The 25,599-nt window shown below is 45.6% G+C and overlaps 1 protein-coding gene across 1 annotated transcript; it reads right to left on the minus strand.

Annotated features, from left to right (window-relative positions):
* Positions 1 to 3,083: 3,083 nt before the first annotated feature.
* DYNC1LI2 (dynein cytoplasmic 1 light intermediate chain 2) lies at positions 3,084 to 25,217 on the minus strand. The gene is made up of 13 exons (XM_050328203.1): positions 25,072 to 25,217; positions 24,453 to 24,526; positions 23,940 to 24,056; positions 17,951 to 18,181; positions 14,453 to 14,619; positions 14,106 to 14,199; positions 13,444 to 13,579; positions 13,024 to 13,135; positions 12,393 to 12,452; positions 11,681 to 11,722; positions 11,142 to 11,259; positions 9,899 to 10,015; positions 3,084 to 6,069 (listed from the first exon to the last, which is right to left on the minus strand). Exons 1-13 carry the CDS (start codon positions 25,164 to 25,166, stop codon positions 5,963 to 5,965), a joined length of 1,470 nt encoding a protein of 489 aa, XP_050184160.1. The 5' UTR covers positions 25,167 to 25,217; the 3' UTR covers positions 3,084 to 5,962.
* Positions 25,218 to 25,599: the final 382 nt, after the last annotated feature.

Raw genomic sequence — 25,599 nt, forward strand, 5'->3', positions numbered from 1 at the left:
AGAGATCCTGACAGGCTTTTGCTAAGCTCTATTTCAGAGCCTGCCAACTTCTCTGGCAGTTCCTCAGCCCAGCACATCATCACTGTGAGACACTGGTCAGGACATCCTCATACAGCTAATTCTGGTCTCCTCCTGACACCCCAGTATTGTCCTGGGGCACTTGTGCTTCCCCCAGGAAAATAAACCTGTGTGCAACAATTCAAGTTTACCACATCAACAAAGTAGCAACTCAGCAGCCCTGATGTCTCACATGGATCAAAGGCTGATATTCCACTTGCTTGTTCCCAAACCAGTCCATCACAACAGGAACTACCAATTCCCACCAAAGCAGAGCCCAGACTCCATCACCTCCTTACTCATCTGAGCCACACAGCTGCAATTCTGGCTTTGGCTGCAAGTGCCAGAGCTCTCCCCAAGGCCCTTTGCCTTTGTTTTGGATGAAAGGGATTTTCTCTGCAGCCAGTGACTGATCTTTCAGAAAATGGAACCTTTTCCTTCTAAACTCTTTGAGAACGTCTGAAAATCTTGAACTCTTTACTTATAATCTAATAATCTCCAAAGCATCCTCAGTCTCCCAAGTCCTTCCTGGATAATCATTTTCCTCATCTGGAAAAGGGAGAGTTTGATTTATTAGGGCAAGCCAAGAATTGCTTGTGTCCCATGGGCCATGCAGGGCCAGCACTGCCCTCCAGCCCGTCCCACTGAGCCATGAACAGTGGGTGGCTCTGGCTCAGCAGCCCCCTCCATCCAGGCTGTTTTCCCTCTGTTCTGTCAGCTCCCTCAATCCTAACCTGCCATCCCATTCCCTCTCTGGGTTTTGGAATGCTGGCAGGCTGTAGAGTGCCAGACACCTCCAATCCCATTTCCTTCCCTCAAGAATTCAGTATTTTACTGCACATTTTTGCAAATACTCATGCAGGGCCATTTCCAGCACCTTCTAGTTGCAAGCACCTTTCTGGCCTATTTTGAGGGTTTTTTTGGGTTTGTTTGAAGCATTAAGCATTTCTGAGGCCAAGCTGACATTTTTCCGTGTCCCACAAAGCTACGCCGAGTGTTCCAAGCAAAGAAGGGCCAACAGTTTGAGGAGGGAACGTTCCTATTGAAGCTCAAACACTTCCCAGAGGCAGCTTGTGCTGATCATGCAGGTTTCTCGTGGGCAGATACAACTGTTTCCTGTCAGTGCCGGACTTTGCTAGTGCAGGGTCTCAGTTCAGTGAGACTGAAGTGGAGTTATGAGGAAGACCAAACTCCTCCCTCTAAGCAGTTCCTTTGTGGGTGTGAATCCCCCTCCCTCCTTCAACACCTCTCTTTCACTGTGGTGCAGGGGGAAAAAATAATTCCAAGCTTGGTTTATTGGAACAAGTAAACCTCTGACATTCAGCTTCTGTTCTGAAGGACAAACCGATGTCAATTGACCCAACACAGAATTAGGAAGGAAAACAGCTTAACTCCTATTAACAAAATTCTTAGGGCTGAATGAAACTGCTTTTTCTTTGGCGAAAAATTCAGCTTTCACTCTGAAAGGTACTCAGCTGAAAAAAATAACCTGCCAAACAAGAACGGGCTGGGGAAGCTGGGCGAGCAGCGCAGCAGCTGCTCCCACAGGCACATCCACCAGCCTCACTCCAGGCACTGATCCCACGCCTGCCACCTTCTGGCCTTGGAATATGTTTTGCTGAAGGTTTCTGGAGCTGAAATAATTGTAATTAAGCATCAGGGAAAGGGGAGTGAGGGATCTTTCTCTTCAGATAAGAAGTTATTACTCACAGTGGTGAATGTGCCACACGAAGTCTGCAAACAAAGGGACCAGAGAACAGGAATCGCTTCCCTCAGTTCTGACATCTCACAGAACTGCTGCTGTCATTCCCAGGGTGGTTCCAGCTCCAGGAACTGAGTGTGTGGCTCTGAATCCCAGCACAGAGCAGCGATTGCACAGCCCTTTCTAGTTCATTCTCTAACAAAACCCTGCCATGCCTGAAAAGCCAGAGGGGTTAACACAGCCATTTGGAACAGGGAGTGAAAGATTTCCTCTTGTAAGAGTAGCTTAGAGCCTCCACAAAGATTTTTCCTCACCAAAACCTTATTATCTCAATTATTATTTTTTTTTTTTTTTTTTAACATTTGGGGACATTTAGCTTTGAAAAAAATTCCAAAGTAAAGTTGAACAGCAGCAAAGTAAATACAGGAGTTGTAAAGGGTGTTCTTCAATTCAATCCACTGTTACCACCTTTCTGGAGGCACTTCCAACTTCAGCACATCTGAAGATGGAATCTTCATTTGGGTTTCTCCCAAACTAACATCACAGGTAACAGGCTTCATATAATTAAAAAACACTTTCTAAAGCCCATCTAAGGGGACTAAAATTAATTCTTCACATTAATGAACTAATTGAAGCATAAAACACTATGGCAATTCTAAAGTGGTAGTTGTTTCATGGCCTCATAAGGATTCCCTTCCAGAGAAATTGTATTTCAGACACCAAAGCTGAGTTTTTCAGAGGCAGGGTGACTGAACAAACAGTAATATCTACGACTTCCATCTCTGGAGGGGAATGTGGAAGCAACCAGCTGAAGTAACAATGAAGTGATCAAGTAGAATCCTAAGTAAATGTTTCCCCTTTCTGTGCTTACCAGGAAGCACTCACTGAGAGAACACCCAGCCTGGTTACTGGCAGAGAAAAGCCATTTCCAACACTCCAGCAATTCACTCCTCACAATCCTGCAAATTTAGGAGCAGTGCTCTGTTTGGGAAGAGCAATAGAAGGTTCATTTTGGAAGCTGGTAAAGTATCCAAGTGTTTCCCCATTCCCCTAAATCCCTTACATCCATCCAGAGCAGCTGTGCTGGCAGAGCTGTGGGGTGTGAGGGGTCAGGACACATCTCTGCTTCCCTGACCCCCCTGAACTCCAGGGGGTTCCCTGGAGGGGCTCCAGGCACCAACCCCTGCAGAGGGAGCTGTCACTGAGCTGCAAACTGCACCAGCAACTTACTGCTCCTGTTCCCAGCCTGCTCCACAGCCCCATCCTCTGCTCCCACAGCGACAGCCCCAGAGGGGGAGCTCACAAACCACACCAGAGCAGGGCAGAGCAGTCTGGATTCATCTTTATTGAAGCCAGTAGTTAAAGACGTCCTCGTTTTGCCAGCACTAGAAAGCAAAGTTCCACATGACTGCACCTGGTTAAAGCCATACAACTGGACTAAGGTTTGTTCAGACATTGGCAGTCCTAATTGTAAGTTGGAAAAAAAAAACAACCCAGTAAACTTAGTATACAGGACAGTGAACTTTGATTTACAGCATGTATATTGTTAAGTTCACGATGTACAGAGCAGTCACTTCCAACGTAGTTAAATTAAATAAAATACGAAATTCTGTTCAGTTTAAACAGTTGTTTTTTCTTTTTTTTTTTTTTAATGCCAATAAAAAAAAGTGCAAACTTAAAATCAAGCAGCATAACCACAGCATTTTTATGGAGGGCCAATCTTTAAACATTTCTATTTGCTTCAAGTTGAATGCTTTCATCTTTTGTTTCCATAGTTTAAACATGAACAGTAGATGCAGTCACTATAATGCATATAAATATAGGCATATAATAGTTTAAACAGTCTACCATACGAGTGTATCTGCAAATAAAAGGAAGTTTCACTTGAAAATGTAAAGGCTGTTTGCATTTGGCCTTTGGTTCCAATGCTTGAAGACACCAGAATGACAACTGTGCAGCTCACCAAAGTCCCCAGACCTTGGCAACCACAGGATGCTACATTACTGACAGCTCTCTTCAGTAAACTAGGAGCATTCACTTGCAATTAGAAACTGGAAATCTGCTTCTCTTTTGTCTCTCTGCAAAGCTGGTTAAGTTACACATCAACAGTTTGGATCCATTTTAGTATACTGAACACTTTTTGAAGTTGTAGCCATATTGCTAGAAAAGTGCTTATCAGGTTAGATGGCAAAAAAGGCAGTTTCAGACTGAAGTTTTCAAACTGTATCCCGTTCCAATCACACACTTCTTCCCTTTTCCTGTCGAATGGTTGATGGTTTGGTCTCCAGTCTCAGCTCTCAGCGTCAGGAGGACAGTGTGCAATCACTCCTGGAGTGGGAACTTGCACCTGGCACCTGTCACACCAGCAAGTCCATGCACATGCCCAGCCCCAGCCTCAGTGTAACTGTTATCTTAGCCAGCTGTAGAACTTCAGCTCATACCGTTTATTACAAAAGTAAAAAAAAAAAAAAAAAGGAAAAAAATATAGTATTTTCAACAAAACAAAACAAAAAAAAACTGGCACAAGTAACATACTCATGTTAATGTTTGTAAGAGGCAAGTAAATACTCTTAGCTTCCTAAGTGTTTCGACAGACTTACAGGAACAGCCTCTTGATGTCACACAGGATTCGAGGTTAACACCCAGCACTGTGTTAGTGGTCAGTCTAGTTCTGTATATTTAAGTAACAATATATATTAGGGAAGTTATATCCAGACATTGGATTTAGTACAACAAGTTCATAGCAATAAAAAGTAAACTCTGTATAAATCAAATTGTGGTTTTTTTCCCTTCAGCATTAAGAGCACAGCATATGCTTGGTATCTCTAATTTCTGGTAGTGTGTCCATGTAAAACAAGCATACTGTGTACAAAATCAAAGTGCCATTTCAGTAACCAGAGCAGTTGGTTTGCTTTGACAGAAGGGTGGTTTGTGTGACCACGGACAGAGCTCTGTTACAGCAGTGGGGACATCCCCAGCCCATCTCTCCAAATGAAATGCTACATGAAAGAAAACACAAACCAACTTTTCAGCACGTCCCCCTCTACACATTCACCCTCTTTAGGTCACCTTCCCAGTTGGGGTTGGCTGCACCTGCAGCACAAGTGGTTGGAACTAGTGCCTTGAAAGTGTTTTTTTTTTTAAAAACCTCCAGAGGTGTAAGGCAGGAATCAAATTTAGCTTGGTAGCTAAGATTTAGTTACAAAAAAAAGTAGGAAAAAAAATGACAGCGAGTGTTCTGTAGCACATTTCATTCTGGGAACATGATCCGTCACCCACCACTCTTCATAGGCTCGCCTCTTGGCATTAAAAAAAGGCAGAAGCTATCAGGATTTAAAATTAAATACAAATTGCCAAACTACTGTTTTTCAAATAAAACCAAACAGTGACTGTTTGTACTACAGTGCACAATAAGTTCAAGCACCTTCTAAAGACACATCACACGCTGTGCCAGGCACTTGGAGCTAAACGAGTTCAGTTTCTCCCTTTGTCAGCTACACCAGAAAGGGCACCCACACTCTTAAGACTTCTTTAAAAACTAAAACAAGCTTTAGAACAAGAATAAATTCCCACGGTTCTTAGTGTTTGGCCTGGAATTCTCCAATGTAAAGTAGTCTTTTAAAAGCAGTGGCTGTGTGCCCCGTGTGAGGCACGGGATTTAACGACATTGCTCCTCTCCAGTCAATCCAACATTCTGGTTTCTTGCTGTCCCAAATCCTTCTCCCCTTCCAGGGTCCATCCCCTCCCCAGGCTTCTTTCACCCAATTAATGCTGTTCCACCACCACCCCCAGCACTCCCAGAATACAATGCATTTGCCAACATCCAAGTAGCCAATTCCAGTAACTCTGCAGGAAGGTTTCAGTTCTCCTCCTGGCCTCGTGTGCAGTCAGTAGTACTTTAAAAAGGATTCTCCACTTTGCTTCTCTGTGTTCTTCCCAACAGGCAATGCAGCTGCACCTGCTTCACCTCCCAACCAAAAGAATTGCCCTATAGAAACTCTAAATGGTTATCTTATACAGAGGGGTTTTATATGCAAACTTCCTGAATGTGCACTTTTGACTGGGACAAGGCAATGATGGAGTAAGCTCATTTCCCCTGCCCCGAGAAAACTGATAGCATCTGCCATAGCAGAAAATTCCTGGTCTTATCAGATCACTATACATAGTTATTTGGTCATTTACAGATGCATTTGTGCCGTGCTATCAAGCTTCATTCTCTGTTGGAGGAGAGTTTGTTGTTACCATGGGGTCCGGCTTCCGAGTGATCCTGTCCAGCTCCTCCTGAGCGTTTGCCAAAACTGTCTTTTGTCCTGAAAGGAAAGAGGACATGGTTGAAGCAGTCAAGTTGCAGTTAAATGTTTTAACCAATAAGTAAAGTCTTCATAAAAATCACTTTGTTATTTCTTGTTATTCTGGCACCTCCCCAAGACGTGGCACAACACAGGGTGTTGCCTGTGTAAAGACTGATAAATACTAAGGTTTAGTTCACTTTAAAAAGAGATGAAATGCTGACTTCCACAGCAGCATAAAGCACAGAAATACCTGTGATGTGTTTTATAGCAAATAACATTTTAAAAATAACCATATTTGGGATTTTTCATAAAACCCAACCATACACAATTCTATTATTAGCACTTTACCCATAAGGAATGTGGGACACCTGCTACAAAAAAATCACCTTTGGTTGCACTTGTACTTGCTGCACTTCAACTATCAAACAACTAACAGGAAGAACTCTTCTATCTGCAGACAACATTTCCCTTAAAAAAGGGGGCATGAATTGCATATTCCTGTGGGATCTCCAAGCAGTCATTTCAAAGGACTCCTCCAATTGCAAACAGACACTCTGAAGCATTTCACGGAAAGGCATATCTTACATTTTCATATTAGACTCCAAACCTTTGAACAATTCCCTGACTGAACCACCAGCTCCCTTCTATCATTCTGAAAATTATAAACCCACAGACAAATTCATCACTGAAATTGGAGCAATGTATCCCAATGTGTGGAGCACACAAGCATTTAAGATTAAAAAGCTATATTTTTAGACAAGAAGTAGATTATATAACCATGTACAGCTTCCTTACATAGCCAAAGAATTTAACAAGCATCTGTTTTCCAGCTCAAATGTGTGTGAAATATTAGGTGGATTTTTTCCAGGGTACATGCTGAAGACATTAAGGCAAGATTTGACTGTTAGAGATTTAAGTGGCTTTTTTCCAAAGTACAGAGACATAACCAAGTTAAAAGGGTACCTTTTTTCAGACTTAAACACTACTCATAAGCCATAGCACTCTTAACAGCACCTATTCAAAGTAGGAGTATTTCAGCAGAATTTCAGAATTAGTGCATCACTGTAACAGAACTTAAAACACAAAACACTTTCATGGAGACTAATGGTACCCTGGAGTTAAAAAATCCTGAGACAACACAACCCACACAGAATTCTCACTTCAGATCTAGAAAACTGGAGGGTTTTTTATGCTGGCTGAAGTGGATCCTGAGGCCTCCAAAACACCACCAGGCAGCTGTGAGCTGAAATAGCTCCGACTGGGCAGGAGGAGCACGGCCAAGCTGTTCAGGGAGATGTGGGATAACCCAGCCAGCCCCTTCCCACCACCTGTCTGTAAGCACATGAACATTCCCCTCAGCTCTGCATCAGTGCTGCTGGATTCCAGCTCCCCACTCATCTGTCAGGGCTGGGGAGGGCCCTGGGCACTCAGATGTGTCCTGTGCAGGAATGGAGGGGGAAGGCAGCCTTGGAATTTGCAAGAATCTTCTTGTGAATATAAATGAAAAGTTATTAAGTCTAGAAGTCCATGTGAAGCAAAAGAATCCACCACAGAAACTGCCAGCTGAAGTTCTTTGAAAGATCACGGTCTAGACATCAAAGAGAGCCAGGCCAGAAATCTAAAGGCAGACAAAATGCTTGAGGAATTACAGAGCATGAGAAATGGACATGAGACTGCAGCATCTGCCCAGATGAGAGAGTCCTCTCAGGTAAGAATTGACAGAGCAGACACCAATCCATCATTGGGCTGACCAGACATCCACAGTGTCTCTCATGCTGTGACAGAACCTCAACATTTCACCCTCAGGGTATTCATAGCTGGGAGAGAAACAGATGGTCTCTCTACAGCTAAATATTTTTGTCATCAACTTTCTGAAAACCTAGGGCTCTTCAAACAGTTCAGACACCTAAAATGCCTACAAAGACAATTCTAGCACATTTCCTCACACAGAGGGTGCTGCTGTAAATAAGGCTTTCTCCAGGATATCCTCCACAGGAGAACAAGTCATGACCAGCATACCTCCTAAAGCCACTGAGAGCTCTCCCACCCCAGCATGAGCACAGTTCCATCTCCCACTGCTTGCACAGGAGCTGGGAGCACAGCAGCTGACAGGGAACAGGCACGGTCCGGAGCCAAAGCCTCCGTTCTGTTCCCAAAGTCAGGAATGAGCACGAGCTGCCAACTTGATGCAGCCAAGAAAAGCCCACTGAGACCCTGAGATCACTCAAAGTCCTTCCACCCCAGAGAGAGAAGGGCTGCACCAGTTACATCTGCAGGGAGACATTCCTGGAGTGCTGCATGCAGTGTTTAATCACTCATGTCCAAGGGAACATCAGCCAGGGGTGGAACTGAGGAAGAACAAACTCCTAAAGGAGACAGCTCAGCCTCCAGCACAAGAATAACTTGTCTAATTTAGTCTAACAAACCCAAGGCAGTTCAGACAGGATGCATGATGGCTGTCTCTAGATGTTTCAGGAGATAAATGACCTATTTAAATTAGAAGTTAATGCTGACACGAGGGGAAAAAAAAGTAAATAAAAAGGGCACACAAAGCCATTTGTTATCTTTAAAAACTCCTGGAAGGCACGTGATGTTCTAGAAGACTGAAAGAGGGAAGAGTAAAGCCCAAGACAGACCAGTTAGGTTTTATTCTAGTGATTCTTCTAGAAATTGCAATCAAGTTTTAGGTGCTTACAAACAATCAACATGGATCTATTACCAACAAGTTCTGTCAAGCCACCCAAGTTTTTTTCTATGACAGGTGGAGAAGGGAGAAGTGGTTGATGTCACATCTCACATAATCTTCATATAAATAAACTAGAAAAAACCCAGTCTTGGCATTTCAGAGAAATAATGTATTCTAATTCCTAAAATTACCCAGTAGTTATCCACAGTACTGGTCAATACTTTTATTATCAATCTGCCCTGTCCAGCTGTTGGAAGATATCAGATACCAGGTAAGCAGCCTGAAGGGACCACACAGGATTTTGAAAGACAGGATTGGAGGAGAAAAGTTATTTATATAACTCATGAAAGTTGTGCATCAGTGACAGAACAGCAAACAATGGTTAAGCAAACACAGAACCCTTTGAAACACTGAGGCAATCTGAGACAGCTGGAAGGGACTTTTGGGACTGCCCAGGAGGCACAAACTGCACTGAAGTGGCTGAATTGTTATAAAACTCTGCTCAGGGTGGCACAGGTGACAGAGCCCAGGTCACACTGAGGCCTGAGCAGAGGCACAATCTGCAGCACAGATGAAGAGCCCACTCAGGGCACACAAAGCCCTGTCTGACACACCAAAACAAAGGGCACCTGAGCACAGCCCTGGCCAACAGTCAGAGCATCAGAACATCTCCTGTGCACGAGCCTGGCTTTGTCACGGGCAAAGGGACCAGCCCTCAAATGCTGCACAGACCCCCAGCTCCATCCAGCAAACAAACAGGTCTGGAGTAAGGAACACTGGCTGGACAGAGAAAAAAGAGCTATTAAGTACTGGAATAAGCTTCTATTGCCATGACATTACAGCTCCTATTTCAGAGTTTGATTGCTTTTTAATCACTAGCCAGCCACACCCCAACATCTGATTTTGCTTCAGATAAAAAGCATGGATGAAATAACACAAAACATTTCTAATTCTATTTCTGGGAACCCAGTTAATGTGACATTGTGGTCAGCAGCAACAAAAGGCTGCCTTTGAAGCAGGACTGCACATTCTGGCACTGTCATCTCTCATGGTCTGTCACTTGACTGACCAGTGTAAAAAATATACCCAGTTAGAGCAGTGTGGGCCAAATAAAACATTAAAACTCTGCAAAACAAGCTGCAATAACAACAAGTCCAATACCTGATTTCTTGGCTGTGCTTTGCACTCCTCCAGCCCCAGGACTTCCAGGAGAGCCAGTCTTTTTGCTCAAGAGGCTGTTAAAGAAACTAGCCAAGACACCTTCACTTGCAGCATTATCTAAATAAGAAACAAAAATATATGTGGATCACACAGAGCACTTGGAGCTGGTAAATGACAGCACTTATTTTTATATACATATAGACAACTCTCTTATTAATCAAGGAAATAAACCTGAGATATGAGAGCCTGTCCTTGCTCAGAGTGAAGACACTGGTGCTGTGCATACTTTGGCAGTCAGAGATGACTGAAAATGTTACTGCTTCTCTGGGGGGTGTCATAACATTTCAATCTCAATATTTCAGATTTTGGGGTTTTCCCTAAATGCAGAAGCCAAGAACAAAAGTATTAAGGATTGCTAAAGACTGACAAACCCATTACCAAACTGCCCAGATGTTCCAGAGCAGCCTTTCAGGCCACGGCACTTGCCCCGAATCAGAGGTGGGAAATGCAGCCAGCAGTGCACTCGGCCCCTGTAAGGGAGTTACTGCACTCGGCCCCTGTAAGGGAGTTACTGCACTCGGCCCCTGTAAGGGAGTTACTGCACTCGGCCCCTGTAAGGGAGTTACTGCACTCGGCCCCTGTAAGGGAGTTACTGCACTCGGCCCCTGTAAGGGAGTTACTGCACTTGGCCCCTGTAAGGGAGTTACTGCACTTGGCCCCTGTAAGGGAGTTACTGCACCACAAGGGCACAGAGCAGCACTGGCCCTGCCGGGGGACAGCAAAGAAACCCCTCCAGAACGAGGAGCTGCATTCAGGGCTGAGGAAGGGGAAGGTGTCATTTCCAAGGCACTTCATCTGCCACAGAAAATGACGTGCCAGAGAGGGTTTGGAGGAACAGGTTTCACTGTGGATTCCAGAATAATGATCTGCAGTATAAACTGTGTGTAGTTTAAAGCAGTCTCCACTCTGATAATCCAGCTGATGCATAATAAATGTGCTTCATCAACTGAAGGAAATCACAATATATTTGATCTGTGTCTCACTGCTTGGCAGGAACAGGACTCTAACTTCAATCATATAAATGACAAGAAAAAAAAAATCAAGCCTGAATTATGTCATAAATTCATTTCTGTTATTAACTAACTCTACCACTAGTGAATAAATTCAGATATCTTTCTACAAAATCAGATTCTTTTTTCAGGGAAGTAACACATGCTTAAAACAGTAAAATGCTTCTTCATACTTTTAATATTTGGATCTGGTTTCTTAACTGATGTTATTGGTGAGGCACTGGGGACGTTGGTGGGACCAGCTCTGCCTTGAGTTCTTGGGGATCCTGCAGGGCCTCTTGCAGGAGATTCCTTAAAAAAGTCCAAATCACACAAATTAGGGAACGTCAATGAATTAGTTACATGAAGCAAATGTAACATTACATACAAATGACTTTGTCAGCCTTTCCATTAGCACTGCAGTGCTGCACACTGGAGAAAGAAAACAAACAGCCAAAACACCAGGAAAGCTGGGGATGTGCCTCACTAAAAGAAAGGCTGAAGGAATCCCTGTAGGAATATTTCAGTTATCATCAGATATTTCTACGTTTCCACTGTGAATCAGAACAAAGCAATTTATAAGCAACATTTTAAAGTATTGCCTTATTATTTGCTTTGTATAGTTTGGGGAGATTATGTAGGTTAGATTGAAATTTTAAAAAATGAACCTCTACAGGTTGGAATCATTCCCTTTTCCCAAACACCTCCTCCTCTTTTCCCTGGATGTACTTACTGATGCTCTCGTAGGCGTTGCCGGCTGTTTGGCAAGGAACGACTGCAGAAACAACACAACAAGGGTATTAAACACATTTCACAAAACAGAAAGGAATAAAATTGATTTTTTCCCTGATATTGACAGGATTCCTCTTTGGGATTTATGTACTTCCCAGCTCTAGAGGAGTGAGCTGCAATGAATAAACAAGCTTTGGTCCTTTGCCCCGTCCAGCCAGCCCAGAACGCTAAGCCAGAATCACAGACACCCCATCTGGAACCTCCAGGATATTTATAACCAAGAGGGAAGTATTTATAGGTGTTCAAACAATAGAGCAGTAAAAAAAAGAAGTTACTGCATAGCCAAATTTGACACCTTAAAGCCTTTCAAGCCTCTGGCTGGAAGAAAACTGCAAAGTTCAGAAGGTGGGTTTTAAAAGCATCTGTATTGTACAGATCAACCACGTGGTGAGATTCCAAACTGTCCTCTTCCCCTCTGACAGGTAAATTATTCTGCTCTCAGCATATCCTCCTTTCACCTTGCCAAGAGAAGTGGCCATAATTTTTACTGTGAAAATACAAGTCTTACTTCCCAATTACACCTGAATTTGCACAGCTGAAAAACAGCTACCAAGTGATTTGAAGGAGGGGTGAAAAACTGGAGGTAATAACCACAGAGAACTCAAAGTGAAATCTTATTTAGTAAGGACTTATTTTCATTCTTCCATTCTTACCTGCTGCTTCATAAGAAACACTTGCTCATCTTCTGCTGCCAGCTCCTTGTCATGGACTAACTGTCAACCAAAACATTTTGTTATTAGAAGTGAATTCTTTCCTTTATTTTTTTTTTAAATTCTTCTTTCACATTTAAAATAATATATTAAATAAACTGTCATTTAAAAAAAAAAGGATAAAAAATAGTGGAGCAGACTAACACTGCTGGCAGCCTGTGGGCAGAAAGATCCCAGAAAGAAGAGCACTTGGTAAGCAACCACACCAGCATCCCTTCCAAACCTGAGATTGCCTTGCTTTGCCTTTACTCTGCAGCCTCAGTACCTTGTGTGTACCGGTGTAAATTGCTGAAGTCCTAAATTTGCCATTTTCTAAAAGTGTAATTGCCCCACACATGCAAAAATGGTATAATTTGAAATATAATATTTCTGGACTGCCTTTCATTCAGTAAGTGAATTTGATTGCAGTATTTTAACTAACTGGGTAATTGAAAGCCTGATGTTTCACACATTTGGATTTATAAAAGAGGTTGCATTTCTATGTGGAGCTCTTCAATAATAACAGTCAGCAGCAGCCATTCAAGCCAACTGCCCTTATTTGTTGGGGGGCAGGGAAGAGTTCACCCCTTTTTACCTTTCTTACAGGAGGTTTTACAATGAAGTCCTCGTATGCATCTTCTGGTTTTACTGTTGTGAAGTTTTCATGCAAAATGGCAATTTTCTTCTCGTTGTCCCAACCAGCAGGTCTACAAAAAGGAGCAAAGCTTTGCCTTTTCAGTCACAAAAAGCTCTTCTACAGAGACCATTTATTCACTGCCCTCTACTTAAATTAGGCCATTTTCTCCCAGGCCAGTCCTAATTCTCAGCTAAATTGCAAAGATACAACACCCTGAGCCAAGTGACCCAAGGAATATTCACTACGTTGTGGTTTTTTTTCAACTGGGCATTTCACAAGACTCACACACCAAGCTTTTAAACAACATTTGGACACACATGTGACATGAAGTGCTGATGCAAGCAGGGTGAAGCCACGCTGCCTGTACCAGTGACTTACATAAAAACTGCATCCTTTTCTACCACTAAGGCAGGTGTGGTAAACTGAAAACCGTATGTTTTATGTACAATGTACTTATACAGCAGGTCAAGGTTCTTCTCCTCCTTAACTGATGTATAAATCAAGGCAGCCCCATCTGAGTAGCTAGTTAAGGAAAATGATGCAGGATATAGTTAATAAATGATAGTAATAATTTCAAACCAGGAGCTTATAGACTTATATACACTAGATTTAGTTTGGAGAAGCAGTTCAAGGCAAAGCCTGGAGCCATTTAATATTGAGGGAGAGGAAGGGGATAGAACAGGACAAGACTCGTGATGTTTTTCTTTGACATCCATCCTCCCAGGCACTTAACTTGGGAAGTCAAACACCTGAGAGACTGCTGAGATCTCAGCTTTACATGGGAATTGCAGATTCCAGGGGAAACTCAAACAAATCCACCTCACAAGACATAAGACAAAAGAACAAAACCTCCAAATCCCACGCACAATTTAAAAACTATAAATAATTTTATACACCTCTCAATATTTTCAAAACAACACCTGCTACACACACTAATCTTGAAGTGCCATTTCTTGCATTAACTTTCCGTGCAATTTAACATTCAAACAGATTTTCTTGCTGCCAAGTGGCAGTGACTGCCTCGGGCACAGGAAGGATACACTGTAAGCAGAATCTCCGGATGTGTGACTGGATGAAGTCAAAGTGCTCTTCCCTGTAGTCGTGCTCCTTCTCTAGTACACTCACTGCATCACACTGCCAGGGGGGAGAACAAACCCAGGAGAGACAATCATTTCATCCCAGAGCACCTTAAAATATCATCTTTAATATCACACCCCCCTCACATCTCCCCTGAGCCGGTGGTTTGAGGATGCCCCCAATAAACGGACAATAAAATCGATGGCGTTACTGTTGATCTCAAATTCATTCTGTGTGTCTGCAGGAAGATGCCTCCTGAAAGAAAAGGAATCAAACCTTGCCACAGTAGCCAACAGCAGCAGGAACTCACTTTTGTACACACCACCAGCACAGGAATGCCCAGGTTGTGGGTCAGCACATTTTCTCCGAGGGGCAGGGAAACGTGTTCGTCCTCCTGGCCAGAAGAAGGGCCTCTCCTCTGGGGGGACCCCTGGTAGCCTTCTTCAGGTTCTACATACTCCTGGAACTCCTTTATGACTACAAAGAGAGAGGTTTTCTTAGGGTGCAACAAAGGAAGGAGTTCTTTTTAAGCCATAATTAATCTATGACTAACTAGAACTCTCAGTATTTTTTTATTTCTATGCTGTGTGAGAACTGAATGCATGTGAGGCTCTGTTGCCCCTTCAAACACAACAATCCTCCTCCATCAAAACTGACAGCAAACGAAATCAGGTGGAATTTGGAGCCATTACAAATAATCCAAATGAGCTGCAAGAGCTGCAGTATGTACAGATGCACATTCCCCAACGTTTCATTACAGGGAGCTGGCACAAGAAAACATAAATGTGGTTTAGCAACGCAGCCTCCTGTTCAAAACTGCACAGTCTACAGTGTTTAGTTGATATATCAAGTTGTGAGATTCTTGTGGAAAAGAAGAGAGCTCTAGTCCAGAGAAAATCTTAAAAACCCCAATCTAAATATAGACCATGAGACTTCCAATCACCAATTCAGTATAACCCAGTGTCCAAGGAAACTAAAAACAAAGGCCTGCCGTTGATTTCAAGGTGGGGAGGCAGTGCCTTCTGGTGGATAGGGAACAGCAGTGCTCAGAGATGCCTCCCTCCAGGACAGCCATGGCAAATCACAATTCCACTACACACTCTGCACATTCCAGGTGTGTACTGGCTATCTCACCAACAGCAAATTCCAGTGCACTTAAGTAGAAAAGGGTTTTTTTAAGCACTTACTTTTGTTAACTTTACTATTACTCAGACTCTTTCTAGCTCAGAACAGAGAAAAACCCATTGAAGTGTACCACAGCAGTTTAGAAAAGTCACCATTTACCACTCCCACAATGGTTCAGACAAACCCCTGTGACTCAATCACATGTAAAAGAATATTTGTCAGTCCTGCTCTCAATTTACTCCAGCACTGTAATCAGACAACATTAATTTCCTAGGTTTTGTTCATATCAAGGCAAAAAACTCTTTTCTTTACTCAGATCTCAGTAACATAAACCCCTTCAAATTTGGGAAATAAAGGCCTGTCCTGAAAACAGTAAGACTTGACCACATAACACAAAGATGCCCCGAGAATTTTGCTAATTTAAATAGTAGAAACTTCAGAAGTCTGATGGCAAATCCACAGGAATTTCTGCTGAATGGGAATGAAACTACAGTCCTAGGGAGCCAAGAGTCCCAGCTCTTCCCTCTCCCCAAGACAGGGGTACCAACCCCTCAAGCTTTTCATGGACAAAGTTCCTTGTGTGCCCAAACAACTCCTACAATTATTTCTTTTTCCTTTCTTCTAGCAGGCTCTGAAGATTTGCTCCTCCACATAATGCATATTAAGGAATCACATATTAAGCTCTGGATTCTTGACAGTTGTCTTTTCTGCTTTGCTGTCTGAAATAGCAAGGCAAAATTTACATCTTCCCCGAAATAATTATTCAAATGTGTGTTATTTAAATAATGATTTACCACAACTGAGCTTGAATTAAATTAGAATATTTGACATGATGTGTGTGAATTCACATCAGCTGTTAGCAAGGAATTTGCAGAGCAGCTCAGTGACAGGAGTGCAGACAGACCCTGGGTGTATCCTGAACAATTCCATTTCTTTAGGGCAGCCTGTTGTTCCCCCTGTGTGTCCTGCTCCCGTTCTGGAAGCTCTAACTCCAAGGGAAGTTCCTCATGTTCCAGGAAGCCAAGAGTCAGTACCTCAAAGAGCAAACACAGCCCAAGGGCTGGCTGGAGAAAGGCCCCACAACTCTGAGAGCAAAGCCAAGCAGTCCAAAGTCCAGCTCCAAGGAGAATGGGGAGCCAACAGAAGGGGTTCTGGAAGCTCCTCAGACCTGGGCACTGCAGGAAGAACAACCCAGCAGCACTTGGGGATAATCCTGGAGAGTGTTTCTACCAGAACTGTGGTGTAAGAGCCAAGGAAAGCTCTGCAGCCACTCAGCTGAGCCACCCAGGGTGGAGGAGCAGGAGGAAGGGACCATGGCCACGGCTCTGCTGAAGGCAAGAAACACCTGCAGCCACGAGGGTGGTGCTGCAGGGGGTTTGCTGGATGGATTCAGCACATCCCATCTCTGTGCTCTGCTCCTGTGCTCTGCCTGCCTGCTTTGCACTTTATTAGCCCAGTTCTGCCACATCTGGGCTATTGCACCCAGTGGTTGTCCATGTTCCAAGGGGCAGGATGGAAGGTTGGGCACACCAGGTGCTGACACAGCCCCGAATCAGGGGATGGCAGCAGAGCTGTGCCCGTGGGGAGCTCAGAACCCAACCCTGCTCAGCCTCCACCCCACCAGGGGTTCCTTTGGTGCTTTGCAGATCTCTAAGGTGCTACACTGAAAGGTCTTCGAGCTCCTCAGACCTGGCACTACAGCTCTGCCATGGATGTCACTGGCTCCTGCACAGAGTGCACTCTCAGGGAAGGCTGAAACATCTCTCAAAACTAAAATTTAACTGTACAACCTCCACCTTTATCTGGATTTCCATAAAATTTGCTGTCCCAGAAAAGCACAAGTTGACAAGTTTCCCATTCCCCCCAAAAATCCCCTCCCATAAAAACCCCAGAACTTTTTCCATTCAAAACTGTCACATTTTACTTTTTTCCCCTAATACAACCTGATGATCCAACCCAGGTGGGTTCAAGTTTAAACTCTAGCTCATGTGCTGCAGGCACAAGGCTTTTGGGAACATAATATTTAACATTCAGAAAGGATCTCAGCTATAAAAATCCACCTGAAGGCTCACAGGCCAAACAGATCACACTGATGGCTAAAGGGAACCTCAGGAATACAGCAGACAGTGTTTGCAAGGTTTACACGCTCCAGCAGAGAGAAAACAGAACAGAAGCCCCAACCAGCAAGGATCAGTCTGAATCTGTGCTTCACCTGAACAGGAATGCACGTTCCTAAGGGCTTTTCCACTGATGGAACTGATTTGGGAGTAATTCAATATGGAAACAGAAAAAAATTCAAGAAACATTCAGAACTATTTTAGGAAAAAAAGCAGCTGCAGGAAACAATATTGCAGCAATGACTGCTTGCCAGTGCCAGGCTCTGTCCTGCCATGGATATGCCAGGAAAGAAGGTTAATTTATACAACATTCCTGAAGTCACAGGGTAGGAATGGCTGCAGTGAGAGCCAATTAGCTGGACCAGGGTCACAGTCTGAGCTCTGAGATAAACAAGGGCAAAGAGACCTTCTGGAAGACAAGCACACTGTGGGAATGGACCTGGCTTGGATAGCACAGGAAAGCAAACACCTCACTCCATTAATGAGCTTTGTCACCATTTTTAAGTAAGAGAATCTGTCATTTTATGGAGTTAAAAGAACAAGAATACCTGGCTGTAAAGACTTACACTTCTGCTCCATATGCCTCATCTCTTCTGGAGGGATTTTCATCTTATCAATGTGTTCCTGCAAGACACTGGCCCATTTCTGTAGAGACTCCATAACAGTCCAAGGTCTCGACATATCTGCCACAAACACTACCAGGGTGTCCTGCAGGGACTCTGCAGACACCGCAAACTTCAGCAGCCCTTTGTGGTACAGGTCCCCATCCAGGATCCAAACGTTGCAGCGAGTGTGGTCTGAAAGGAAAAGGTGCAGCTGTGACTCAGTAGGGGTCAAGGCCTGGCTTTGCCAGTCTAGGCTTAAACAGAGGGGTGCATCAGTGTTAAACACTTGCTGTTCTCGGGCTTTTCCTGAGAGCAGCTGACACAAGTGTTGTAAATCCTGCACAGGAGCCCCGAGTTTGAACCGTGCAAGTGAAAGCAGAGGACGTGTGACACAAAGTGTGGGGCTGAGGGGGGACCTGCCCGAGGTGTCCCCCAGACACACGAGGTGTCCCCCAGACACACGAGGTGTCCCCCAGACACAGGAGCTGCTCTGACCCCCTGGAGACACCTCCAGCACAAATAAGCTGCAAACAAGATCCAAGCAATAAGCAGCTTAGCTTTCCAGCACAGGAGTGGGAGGAGCAAACACAGGATAAACTTCAACCTACCCAGCAAGGTTGTGCTCCTGCTCTTAATTCACACTGACTTAACTCTGGCCATTTACTTGCAGGCTCCTCACAGGATGAGTACTGGAGAAATGCCTTGGGGGTTTAGCTTTTGTGTCTCTCCCCCAAGTGTTTTAACAGTGGCTGGACATTTTTTTTGTTCAAAGGGGATCAGCTGGCATTTTACCCCAAAACAGAACTCTTGGCAAGAACACAAAACCTGAAAACGAAGCTTCATTCAGGAGTGATGTATCAGATACCATCAACAACCACTTCTGTCTAAATAAAGAGGAAAAACTAAATTACTTTATCCTCAGGATTTTTCCTCCTGAAAAGGAACATTGTTTCCATCTTCTAGGCTCTTCCTAAGTATTCCCTACAGTACTCCAGCTATGCAGAGGGAACAGTGACTCTCTCTTGCACTACACGCACATGAATTCCTGAACAGACAGATCTGCAAACCAATCACTGCACAGCCCAGATTTTCAAAACAGCCACTGAGCTTTATGATTATGCTGTCTCACTGTTCTTCCCTGCCCTGAGTCTTTACACTTCTCAAAAATAAATCCAGTTACTGTGGCTATCATAACTTAATTCTAGGAAGCAATCCACCAGGATGCTCCTGGCTCCAGAAAAAAGCTTGATTAAGAGATCTGGAAGGAGGAAAGATTACAGACATACACACAGTACCCCTTTAATCAGCTCCTGGACAAAACTCCTGAACAGCCCAGTTCCATCAGGGTGCTGCACATGAGCAGTCTTCATTCAGCATTTGTTCTGCTGCTACTTAAGCTGGGCTGTCCTAAGACATTCCAACATCAGCCATCCCACAAACACGCCACAGCCACACTTGAGGACACTTCCCACTGGTGTCCCACGGGACTGTCACAGCACTGTTCACATCCAAAGCTGTCAAAGAGCTCTGAGGACAGAGGGAGGGTCTGGCAGAAGTTTGGAAAACAGAAAGCAAGGTGGGGTTTTCATCACGTGAACCCATTTACACATTTCCCACTGCCCAGCAGCAATGAAACATCTGGGCAGGGCTGTCACACTGCATTCTAGAAACATGCTGTGCACATTCCCAACACAGCAACCTGCCAGGGAATAACAGCCAGGGAGCCTCCATGAGCTCAGGGCTATAAATAGCCATGGACTGTGACTGTGCACTGGGTCTCCTTGGAGCATGAATGAAACTTTAAAAAACATAACCAAGTCTGCCTACAGCTCATCAAAGTTCACAGCTCTGACCAGCACTTTGATGGATTCTCCTGTGGGGAGTACTTGGATTGCAGAAAAGACTCTCACACCTTGGCAAGGAACAAAAATGAATAAATATCCTAATTCACGGCTTCTAAGTCTCTTTTTAAAGCCAGTATCTAAGGGTTTGTTTCCTAAACACCTTTGTCCCACTTGAGACTTTCATTTTTGCTTAACACCTGGAATGGGACACAGGTGGAACTAGAAAGCATCTGGAACTCTCACTCCAATGAAAGCAATCTGCCAGGAAGACTGGAAGCCTGTCACTCACACCAAAAGATGGAACACTGTATGAAAAGGAAAGGTTTTGCTCTTTTCTTACAGGATATAGGTATGTCTTGTGATTGACATTTGCTAAAATGTAAAACATCCTTCAAAATACAGCGCTGGTTGCTCACAGTTTGGCAAGGACTTGATGGCAAAGTCAGCTTTGCCAGCACCACATCGAGCTCCTGATTAGTCATGAATGTCAACTGGGACTTTCACAGTGGCCATGACAAGAGACACCAGGGCAGAGCAAACCATCATCAGATCCTGTTGGAAAAGCAGGTGCTACTTAATACTGCTAAAATCCCCCTCTAAGTCCTGTCCATATCCCATTATCCCTTTAGATTTGCCAACTTTGATGAATTTTACTGCAGATGGTGGACTGTGTGAACTGCAACTGCATCTGCATTTATTCCAAAGGCACAATTAGATATCCCTTGCCCAAGCTGTGAAGAGAAGTTAAAAAAGGAGAAAACCTTCAAAAGAACCCCTTTAAAGATGTTGACAAAAAAAGACAGTTTTCCCATTAGAAACCACTGTAGCAGCACGACTTGGTTCAGTGTGGAACAACCAGTTCAACTGGAACATGAGTATGACACGAGTGAGGCCAGTCCAAACCTGAGGCAGAACTCCAGACTGCTTGATTTTGTTACAGGTAAGAATTGAGCAGCAGAGTGGCTCAGCTTCCCTGGCACAGGCAGGACAGCTGGGTTGCATTTGCAATCTGAGGCAGCTCAGAAAGTCCTGAGGTGTTTGTCATTTCCAGCTGACCCAGCAGGATGCTGCAGAGCCAGTCCTTGCTGTGCTGCACATCCCTGGTGTAACTCTGCCCCATCACTGATGCTGAAAGCTCCTCTACACACACAGGGCCTTTCAGGAAATTCTGCAGAGCTCCTCTTCTACCTCTTACAAACTGAGATGCTCAGTCCTCCAAAGCAGACTCACCAGCTCAGACACAAAACATCTGCTCATCACAAAGACAGGCCTCACCCTGAGCAATTCCACCAACCCAGGGCTCTCAGGCCGGGGCTCCAAGCAGTGAATATTCCAAGTTAACTTCCCAGCCAGGGCTGTAAGTGCTCTCCTGCAGATGAACCATGGGGTCACGTTCAGGAGCTGCCATGTGCTCCAGGGGTTATTTACCTGGGCATTTAGGACAGTGCTCTCTCTCAGGCACCTCCAAACCTCTTCTCAAACACATGCCTTGGGCAGAATTTGGGATGGTATCCCAGGAAAGAGACTTTTCAGGCAGAGATTCAGGAGCAGACTTGGATTCTCAGTTCCCCTGAGCCCTGGGGGGCAAAGCCCTGCATGGCACACTGAACCAGGAGCAGAGCTGGAGCAGCTGGATGCCAACACAGGGGCCACGGGCATTTGGCCCCCCATGTGACACCCAAAAAGGGACAAGCAGACTTAAAACACTTTCAGACTCAGGAGCAAGGACAAACTCACTCCCCATCCCTTCCTGTCTCCAACCTTCCCCAAAATAGGACTGCTCTGATCATTAGACCTGCACTGGCCACTGCCCAGAAACCAGCAGGTGACAGGGAAACCCAAAACGTCACTGCCTGAGCCACAGGGGCCCTTCAAGAAAAAAGGGCCTTCTGTGCATTAGTTTAAACTCCCTACAAGAGAATAAGAACGATTTAATCCTTAGGGCAAAAGTAACTGTAAACTAAGATGTGCATCCAGCTATTGAGAGAAATTCTACTTTAAATGTAGGAGAAGCCAAGTTCAAATATCCGTTAAAGAGGAAGGGGGAAGGGGAGTGACGGGATAAGAAACAACACAGATTTTCCTTAAGATTTCCAAAGGGAGGTGGGAGGTAGATAATGACTCAGCACTATGACCAAAATATTTCTCCTGGGCAGAATATTATTCTTCATTTCAGAAGAGTGGAAGGCAAAGAGAGCAAACAAATCTCCCACCACTTGGGAAAGAAGTTGAGAAGATCTTCTCATGCCACTACAGAGTTTCAGCTACCAGTGTTGATCAGACAGCCCTGGAAATCCCTGTGGTCTGGTCAGGGATGGGCTGGGGGATAATTAAATGCAGATATCCTCAACCCCCTCAGTGTGGCAGTGAGCTCCTGAATGCCTGTGCTGAGTTTCCTCACGGCTTCCAAGAACTGCAGGTCAGTTCTACAGGCTTTGTTCCCAAATCTGTATCTAAGCACACACATCTGAAGCACACAGAGTTTAAAAACCAAATCCAAACCTGTCCTAGAGAAGGAGGAGTGTTATCTCAGCCTGCTGGGAGGTCCTGACCCACTTTGCTATTTATTTTGCTGCGGGTGACACTAATGAGACAGAAAGGAAAAAGGGATGTATTATTAGATCCTCACACATCCATTAGAAGGATGCATGAAGACCTCAATTCTCCCACTGAGTCTGTAGTCAGTCAAAAAGGTCTCTTTTTTCCCTGCTAGTGCTGCCTGAGTTCTCATGACAGGCCTCTCCTAATCACCTCAAACAGTTCCCACTTTCAGATACTCAGGAATAGCCATAAAATATTTCCAAAGTAGGGATATACTTGAGGTCTGATAGATAACACCAGGAAAAACAGCACAGCAAACATTTTCCTACTGAGAATACCCTCTCCTTTGAAGCTGCCAGAAGCCTGATCACACAGGCTGTCCCACTCCTAATCACAGGCCTTTGATCCCCTGGAGTGTTCCTCCCCAGCTAAGGCAGCCTGTGCAGGAGGGAAGGCACTGACACCCACACCCTGGAGGGGCCAAGAGCGGCTCAGCACTTCAAATTACAGCCCCAAAGATTGTCAGGAACTGCAAGATCAGGAGGCCACAGAAGACACAGGCAATGTACTCATCCTCTCCTTGTGCCTAACTTAGTATCCACAGACAGTTTCCTGCCACGTGAGAGCAGGGCCCATCTCCATAACAACAGTCACATATGGCACTTAATCACTCCTGCAAGGCTCAGTGCATCTCCAGCTCCAAAATGCCAGCAGAGGAGCTGCCTAGGCCACTTGTCTTCAGGAACAGCGATCAGGCACCATCACTGCTTCCCTCTGCGCTCCAAACTCAGAAGGAACTCATCAACAGGGACTGCCATTCTCCTTTTTAAAGACAAACTAACCCAGGGAGTTGAGTCTCCAGCAGCTTGTCCAAAATGACACAAGCAGAGGCACATTTAAGAGCAAAGATAACAAACTCAATCCCCACCTCTTCCTGTCTCCAGCCTTCTCAAAAATAGGACTATTCTGATCATTAGACATGTTTTCTTGTCATTGTCTGCTTCCCATACAGCAGAAACAAGCAATGATCAACAGCAACAAAAAGACAAGGGGTAAAGAGACAAGCTCCAACTTGAGCAAACTAAATACTAGTTCTGACTTTAAGTTCTGTCCTTCACTCAATCAACTCTAACAGAACATCTGTCACAGTCAACCAAAGCTCCACACACAGCCCCTACGAGCAAACACGCAGACCCTGTGCCCAGAAATCCACAGCAGAACTCAGTTCTCAGGGATGTATCACTTACTTTCCACAGTAGCCACTGCAAACGATATCGGAGCTGCTACAAAGTCAACATCAGCAAAGTATCTCCCTGCCAGGGAACTGATCTGAGAGCTGCCCAAGGGGACCTTGTCCTCACATACAGGTCAAGCTGCCAGAACGGCAAGGGGAGGAATTCACCCTGACCGTGGAACACAGTTCACTGCACAGACACGGGTACACCTGGTAAAACACACAGCACAGCCTGGGTGGAACCCAAAACACACTCATGAAACCACAATCACTAACGTGGCATGTCAGCTACTTAATTACAGTAAAGAGATTACGCACTAAGTGAACTTACCATCTCTGTCCTCGTCGTGGATATTCAGATACAGGTATTCCAGTCCTCTGCCTTTCTTGCCGTGCTCTGCTCCCTGTATTTTGGCCATGAGCGTGGTTTTACCTGAGCCATCGTCACCTGCCAGCAAGTTTGTACAAGAAAAAAAAAAAGACACCTTCAGAATTACCTTTAATTTCTTAGAAAAGATTTATTCCCAACTTAATTCATCTGAAGCATTACTGTACATTCCTGAATCATAGTTATTTGTTGTTCTCTTTCAAGCATTCCAGCTTATACAATAAGAACGAAGCGCTAATTTATTCTCTATTATTATTTGTTTAAATGTTATAAATTTAACAGTTTAAATCAAAAAGAAAGTAAATCTAGTGAAGACCAGACCAGAGGTCAAATTACATAACCCAACTGTAACAAACCCATGTGTCAGTCTGTTCACATCACTGTTTTAAACACGCCTGGTTCCGACAAATAAAATAACAACAAACCACCGCCCCAGTGCTCGCATGGGTTACTTACCAAAAACGAGGATGTTCTTGCCCGATGGCAGCTTCGATCTGGACCGTGTGGAGACTTCGCTGAGGATCGAGGACCTGGAAAAGCAGGGAAAGGAGCCGCATTGTCCCGGCACAGACGCAGCCAGAGCCCGTGAGCTCAGCACATCCCCCGGCTGGCACACACCGCATCTAACACACTGAAGGCGTGGCACCTTTCTGGGAAGGTTTTCTCAAACTGAGAAATTGCTTTGCTTCCTCAAATTGAGATATCTCACATTGATTTCTAACACAGAGGCAGCAGCGTCTTAAGTTGCTCTCCGTTACGACAGGCCACGTTACTACAGAACATCACTTCTCAGCTGCTGACTAACGCTCCCTGCAATCGCTGCTGCGTTTCACATACGTTTTCCTGCCGTTCCGCGTATGGTACCAGCGTTACTCGGGGCCAACAAACAAGGCACACGCGGTGCGGTCTCCCGGAGCAGCCCCGCACAGCCGGCTCTGCGGGCCCGCACGGCCCGTTCGGGGCTCCGCTGCCTCAGCCCGGGCCCAGCGCTGCCCCGCGGGCCGGGCCGGGCCCAGGGCCCCGCTCGGCCGGTCCCAGCCCCGCTCGGCCCCGCCGAGCCCCGCGGGCCGCTCACCAGAGGTTCTGCCCCTCGTCCTCCTCGCCGGGCAGCTCGGCCGCGCCCGGCCCGTCCGGGCCCCCCAGCTTCTTCTCCGCCAGCACCGGCGCCATCTTGGAGCCGCCGCCACAAAGAGTGACCTCACCGGGCCCGGCCCCGCCCGACGGACCCTCCGCCCCCGGCCCCGCCCGGCCCGCCCCGGCACCGGCACCGCCCGGCCACCACCCCGACACCGGCACCGCCCCGGCCACCGGCACCGCCCCGGCCACCGCCCCAGGAACAGCCCCGGCACCGGCACCGCCCCGGCACCGCCCCGGCCACCGGCACCGCCCCGGCACCGGCACCGCCCGCCACCGGCACCGCCCCGGCACCGGCACCGCCCCGACACCGGCACCGCCCGGCACCGGCACCGCCCGGCACCGGCACCGCCCCGGCACCGGCACCGCCCGGCTACCGGCACCGCCCCAGGCACCGGCACCGCCCCGGCCACCGCCCCGGCACCGCCACCGACACCGGCACCGCCCCGACACCGGCACCGCCCTGACA

Source organism: Myiozetetes cayanensis, unplaced genomic scaffold, assembly GCF_022539395.1.
Source record: "Myiozetetes cayanensis isolate MyiCay16 unplaced genomic scaffold, myiCay2020 scf38, whole genome shotgun sequence".
Lineage (NCBI taxonomy): Eukaryota > Metazoa > Chordata > Aves > Passeriformes > Tyrannidae > Myiozetetes > Myiozetetes cayanensis.

What these genes read in the sequence shown, in the direction of transcription:
- DYNC1LI2 (XM_050328203.1), bottom strand. Translation starts at nt 25,166, where the DNA reads ATGGCGCCGGTGCTGGCGGAGAAGAAGCTGGGGGGCCCGGACGGGCCG. An exon ending in GACGAGGGGCAGAACCTCTG is followed by an intron (nt 24,527 to 25,071) that starts GTGAGCGGCCCG and finishes CTGCTTTTCCAG; the next exon opens with GTCCTCGATCCTCAGCGAAG. An exon ending in CCACGACGAGGACAGAGATG is followed by an intron (nt 18,182 to 23,939) that starts GTAAGTTCACTT and finishes TTTTCCTTTCAG; the next exon opens with ACCACACTCGCTGCAACGTT.